Source organism: Crocuta crocuta, unplaced genomic scaffold, assembly GCF_008692635.1.
Source record: "Crocuta crocuta isolate KB4526 unplaced genomic scaffold, BGI_CrCroc_1.0 scaffold245, whole genome shotgun sequence".
In the NCBI taxonomy this organism is placed as follows: domain Eukaryota; kingdom Metazoa; phylum Chordata; class Mammalia; order Carnivora; family Hyaenidae; genus Crocuta; species Crocuta crocuta.
Genome location: NW_027530358.1, coordinates 290,502 through 297,071, shown reverse-complemented (window position 1 = coordinate 297,071; position 6,570 = coordinate 290,502). Strand labels below are relative to the sequence as shown.

The 6,570-nt window shown below is 36.3% G+C and overlaps 1 protein-coding gene across 1 annotated transcript; it reads left to right on the top strand.

The window, feature by feature from the left end:
* The first annotated feature begins 1,728 nt into the window (after nucleotides 1-1,728).
* LOC144233239 (olfactory receptor 6C74-like) lies at nucleotides 1,729-2,667 on the top strand. The gene has a single exon (XM_077766070.1). The coding sequence runs from the start codon at nucleotides 1,729-1,731 to the stop codon at nucleotides 2,665-2,667; it is 939 nt and encodes a 312-aa protein (XP_077622196.1).
* The last annotated feature ends 3,903 nt before the right edge of the window (nucleotides 2,668-6,570 follow it).

Below are 6,570 nucleotides of genomic sequence, written 5' to 3'. Positions count from 1 at the left end.
CTTTTTAATACTAAGTTATGTTTTTCAGGTTGGAAAAAATGAGCTTGGTATCGTTAAACAGAAAATATTGTCTTATCTAGTGCCCAAACCCAAACCTCAATTGTTTTACTGTGCTTGATGATGAAATTACCAGGAAATAAATTATACAAATATTTTTAGAGAAACTGACTATCATCTCTTCTATAATTATTTGTACAAGATGTTTTACTTTTAAGGTGATGAGTTGGAAAATGCACTCATTCAAACCTAATCCTTATCTACAATTGACTAACCTAGCAAACCTGAAAGTATGATTATCTCAAAGTATGTCAGTATTGAAAACAGTATTTTATAGCTAATATTTATTTAATTATGGGTTAGCTAAACATTTGAATATCCTCATGATAGGGAAATATATGCTTCCTAAAATTTGTGTCAGTACTATTCTGAGATTCATTATGTGTTTAAAATTTATCAGATACTCATTCCTCATCTCTTTCAGGCCATGCTGATCTCAAAATTGTTCAGCTTTTCAGTCTGTATTTTAAACAAAGAATAAAATGGTAAGTGTAAATCGTAGAAGCAGATGGGGAAAAATTTTACTGGTGAACATTTTCACCTTATAATTTTTACTTACTAAGTTATGCATTTTAGTTACCAATTTACATATTTTATATTTAAAAAAATTTTCTTACTAATTTGCATTTTTAAATGTTTATTTTTTTCTCAAACTCTATCCTGTCTTTAAAAACCCTACTTACTTTGTTAGGTTTCTGTATAGCTTTGCCTTTATCTTTCTCTTCTCTTTACCTCTAACATCTCAAACAATATCCTGAACACTAATCTGTATATTTCTGTCTGCATCTGTATCATTTATTCTCATTTTCACCTTATTTTACTTGATCTATTCTAATAATATAATATATACAGGGAAACTGAACATTTTTTGTTATACAAACTGAAATTACCAAATTGTGCCCATTGATTTTGTTCCAGGGTAGAAACTGGGAAAGGTGGATTTGGAGGAAACGGAAACACAAATAAGGATGGCAAATAAATATCTTCCCAGTGCCTCGAAGTCACTTATCTGAAATTGTATCCCATTAACCATGAAAGTAAATGACTCAAGAGCCAGGCATTTGAGTTGAATAGTTTAGTAAAATGGTAAAGTTATAGCAGCCCTGTTTATTGATGACTGCAAAGGGTGCCTTTCTCTGTGTGTGTGTGCGTGTGTGTGTGTGTGTTTGTGTGTCTGTGTCTGTGTCTGTGTGTATGTGTCTGTGTGTTAAATGTGCTAAAAGCAATAGATGGGCTGCTATACTTTCAATGAGAGGTACCATTTAGTTTCCAGTATGCAAAACTTTTAATTGAACAGGAAATGGCACCCATTCCAATTCTTGTGTAAATTCAAGAGAGGAAAAGCATTTTTTTGTTTGAATAGTCCTTCTAAATTGCATCTAATTTATTTATTTAAAAATCAATAATTTCTACCATCATAGAAGTTATTCTCCAATAGAATTACAAACTACAGATGGAACTCTCTGTTCAGATACTTGGAAATGGAAATTATTGTTCTTCCTGGGATAAATATCTAAATATGGATGAGTATTATGTGACTCTGAAACATCACTTTGCTAACTTGCACCAAACACTATTTATGACTGCTATTTTTCCACTGGAAACATTGATTTGTTTCTTTTTTTTTTCTTTTTCCTTTACTATTTAAACCTGGAAAGGTAGAGGACAGTAATGGGAAACCACACACAAGTGACAGTGTTTATCCTGGCAGGTTTGACTGATGATCCCCAACTGACAGTTGTGCTGTTTGTCTTCCTGCTTCTCACCTACTTGCTAAGTGTCACTGGCAATCTGCTCATCATCACACTCACCCTGGTGGATATGCACCTCAAGACCCCCATGTATTTTTTCCTTCGGAATTTTTCCTTCTTAGAAATTTCCTACACTTCCACATGCATCCCTAAATTGTTGGTTGCTATGGCAACTGGGGACAAAACCATTTCCTATAGCAATTGTCTTACTCAAGTGTTTTTTGCTTTTCTTTTTGGTGCATCTGAATTTTACTTGCTGGCAGCCATGTCCTATGACCGCTATGTGGCCATCTGTAAGCCCCTGCATTACATGACCATTATGAGCAGTAAGATCTGCATACAACTTGTCTTCTGTTGTTGGCTTGCTGGGTTTTTAGTCATCTTTCCGCCTCTCCTCCTAGGCATAAACCTTGACTTCTGTGCCTCCAACATTGTTGACCATTTCTACTGTGATACAACTCCCCTGCTGCAGATCTCATGCTCAGACACACAGCTCTTAGAGACCATGGGATTCATTTGTGCAGCAGTGACACTTGTGGTCACGTTGGTAATGGTGATAATCTCCTACAGCTTTATTGCACTGACAATCCTAAAAATCCCTTCAGCTAATCAGAGGAAAAAGGCTTTTTCAACATGTTCCTCTCACATGATTGTGATATCGCTTTCTTATGGCAGCTGTATCTTCATGTATGTTAAGCCATCAGTCAAACAAAGAATATCTTTTTCCAAGGGAATTGCACTGCTCAATACCTCCATTGCTCCACTTTTAAATCCTTTCATCTACACTTTAAGGAACCAGCAAGTGAAAAAAGCCTTTATGAACATGATACATAGGGTTGTTTCTTTCTCAAGAAAATGAACATCCTATTGAATAATGTATAGTGCAAATGAACAAAGGAATACCTAATAATATCAATGAATCTAATTATAGCTTCCAATTCATAGTTTCTTTCAATGTTTTTTGCTTTCGTGTCTTTATATTCATCTCTATGTGTTCTCAAGCTATATTTACCCAAAAATCTTTGCTCCAAAGAAGGTAATTTTCTTTATATCCTTTAAGAGATATTTTTTTTTCTCTTCTCACTTCCATTTCCTATGAATATCTGAATGAAATGGAGTTGAGAGTTTCAATCTGTCTCTGTTGTCTTTTCTGCTAGTCAAGAATCAAAATATCTTTTTATTTATATTTGACGTAACATACAATGAAATTCTTACATATTTATTTATTTTTGTTGAACCTACTTACAACTAATATTCATTTATAGTTTTTGTAATACTACCAAATTATTGCTGCATACTCTAATGAAATGAGAGAAAAATTGTGGCGGAGATTAAAGATTAGTGTTGATGCTCAAATTAGAAAATCTTGTCAATTTAAAAATTGTTCATGTGTGTAAGTACATCCTTTAGAAATTAGTTTTTCAGTTTCTATTAGGCAATTGTAATAATTTACAAGTATATCAGTTATAGGTGACAAAATCTGTTACTTCACTGCTATATTTTAAAAATTAATTTTGAAATCCAAACTTACTCGGTATTTCTATGGTCAAAAAAACTCTCTTCTAAAAAGCCATTCTAAAAGGTTTTATTTATATATTTTTAATGTCTGCCAAGTGCTAGTTATTTACCATGGAGGATATTAACATTATTATTAACATTATGCACTGTAGAAGCAATAGGTCAATGAGGCTAAAATCAGTTTGAGGGATATACAGTTCAAAAGATTAGTGAAAACTTAAACTCAAGGAGGCTTAGTTTTCATCTGTCCAGTTGAAGATCTTGAGATCTTCTAAACATATATCTTTAGCCTAATCTCTGGACAGTCCTGAGTTGTGGTAGAGGACATTTCTTTACATTGTGAAAACTCTGAAAACAAACTAAGGGTATTAACAATATTACTTTTGCTTGCAATCATCCTTACCGAAATTGCTAAGGTTGTACCAATCCATCTAAACATCCAATTTGAATAACATCTTTCTTTAAGAATATTCTGTCTTTTCAAATTATAGTTAATCACTTAGTTCTTTTTGCAATTTCATCCTTAATACATAGTCTTTTGAGTATCTCAATGACATCTGTTCTAGAAGGTTATTATAATTTGCCAGTTGGTCTGCCCATAATTTAGCAGTTTCAAATTAATTTTTCCAAAATAAATTATAATAGATATGGACTTCTCCATTTGATTAAGGTCACAGTCTTGCTTGTGTTCAATTATCAAATTAGGCTTCCAGAATTTAAATAAAATACCGATGATCGAAAGACTCATATTTGTTATCCAAAAGAATCTATGGAAACTCCCACACTTTGTCTCAAGAACTATCTCAACGTTTCTTGGTCAATTAAAAATTAATATAAAATTATTTCTCCTCTAAAAATTTTTTTGTCATTGCCATTGTATGAATACAACATCTGTATTTTATTAGGTTAAACATTACTTAAAGTTAAGTCAATTTGGCATTAACCTATGATTAGAGTCTCTAAAAAGTACAGGTATTTCTCCCATAAAAATAAGTTCTTTGCAGAAATTTGTTTTTTTCTAAATATCTCAAATGTAATTTCCTAATTGTAGATTCTATTTCTCATTTTTAATGCTCTTTTACCCAATATGACATAGTAATATCAGATTGTCTAACAAATCTCTATTTATTTTTAATTAGTTGGTTATACTTTGAAATTTTTAGTAACAAATACCCTCTTATTTATTAGGATTTAAAATTATTCATAATATTATTTACTTAAAGCTGAGTTTTCCATTGTGATCAAATTCTTCGAAATATTCTATTCCTAATGTCTCCTTGCTTGTTTTATAATCTGAATTTTAAAAAGCATCAGCTTTAGCCTACATTTGGCTATTACTGTCATCACTACTTTTAAACTCATATTCTATCCTCAACCCTCCTTCATTAGTTTAAATCCCAACAGCTCAATAAACTGTGTCTTTTAAACTCTTAGTTTTTCAAAGACATGAGTCTTCTTTTTATTGTTATCTCGCTCAATCTCAGCAATATTTAGCACAACTGATCACTCCGAGCAATGTAAAACATGTGCCTGGAATAACCCACATCAGCAATCCAAGGCCGTTCCTGGGGTGCAGTGTGGGGGGAGTCCCATTTCAAAATATAATGGTGGACTTCACTGAGCTTTGTTGGGTCTGAGGCTGTAAATATCTGTTGGTCTTGTGTGCACTTTCTCAGGCTGGGTGGAAACCTTCCCTACTCACACAGAAAAGGCACATAAAGTGGTCCAACTTCTTCTAAAATAAATCATTCCTCGATTTGGGATCCCTATCACTATGGGGTCAGATAATAGGCCAGGATTGTGGCTGAGGTGGTGCAGCTGGTGGCAAAGGGTTAGAAATCCCCTGGAAGTTACACAGGGCATACTGACCCCAGAGCTCCTGGAAGGTGGAATGAATGAATGGAACCCTGAAGCTGCAATTAAGTAAACTATGTCAGGAAACCTACCTACACTGGGACTAGGTGTTGCCAATTGCCTTGTTGAAATTCAGCTGTAGCCCCCCCTAAGCAGACGGGGTTACCCTTATGAAATCCTTTATGGGAGCCCTCCCCTCATTATCAAGTGCATCACGGGGGGATCTAAATGAGATAGGCAATCTAATGCTAAGGCAAGAGATGTGGGCCCTTGGGTCCTGGAACTGCTGAGTTGAGGAGCGATTACCTGTGATTCTGACCACAGACCGCACCCCTTTAAATGAGGAGATGCTGGGGGTGCCTGGGTGGCTCAGTTGGTTAAGTGCTTCGGCTCAGGTCATAATCTCACCGGTTTGGGGTTTGAGCCCTGCGTCAGGCTCTGTGCTGACAACTAGCTCAGAGCCTGGAGCCTGCTTCAGATTCTGTGTCTCCCTCTCTTTCTGACCCTCCCCTGGTCATGTTCTCTCTCTCTCTCTCCCCTCTCTCTCTCTCTCTCTCAGAAATAAATAAAAACATTAAAAAATTAAGTGAGGAGATGCTGTATGAGTGAAGCAGTGGAATGTCCAACTCCCCAAAACCCCTGTGGAGAGGTCATTTTGTCCATCCCTACTGCAGTAAAGATAGCTGAGGTGGGTCCCTGGATTCACCACAGCAGAGTCAAGCTGGCATCTTGAAACTGGTAGAGCATTCCTGATCCACCAATGCCGTGCAAGCTGACCATACAGAAGAAGCAATCTGCAACTCCAGAGGTTCTGGGGACAGTAGCCCTTCTTTAGTCACTCTAGAAGTTGACTAGTCTATGCATGGCAGAAGTTTGCTGTCCAGAAGAACAAATGGACTGTCCTTATTTTCTATATCTGTTTCCTTACTGTGATGCACTGTCACTCCTTGTTTCTCACTGTTATTGTGATTCTTGCTCTACTCTTTGCTATAGGATTGGCAGACGCTGCCCCCACTGGCTGGGAGTATGGTGAGAGGTTTCTGTTAATACTCACCTTCCTTTTGAGGATAGGATGCTTTGTAGGTATTGGTTGCTTCTAATCAGACCCCTTCTGTAGACCTAGATTCCTCATCATGTGACCCATGTATTCACATAACCAGGTCAGGCCAAGGAGTCACTTGGACCTTACTATACCATATTCACTTTTCATGCCAGGGTAAGGTCCTGGGGACCCGCAGACAAAATAAGACCACCTATTCTATCTGCCGACAGGAGAATCAATACACTCGTTTCAACCCACAGTACTCCCCAGTGCAGGAATAGCTAGAAGTGCAGAGTCACCCCAAGACAGGCGCCACCAGTGTGGGCCAACTAACTAACAAAACTCAAA

Coding starts and splice junctions, on each gene's coding strand:
- LOC144233239 (XM_077766070.1), top strand. CDS start 1,729: ATGGGAAACCACACACAAGTGACAGTGTTTATCCTGGCAGGTTTGACT.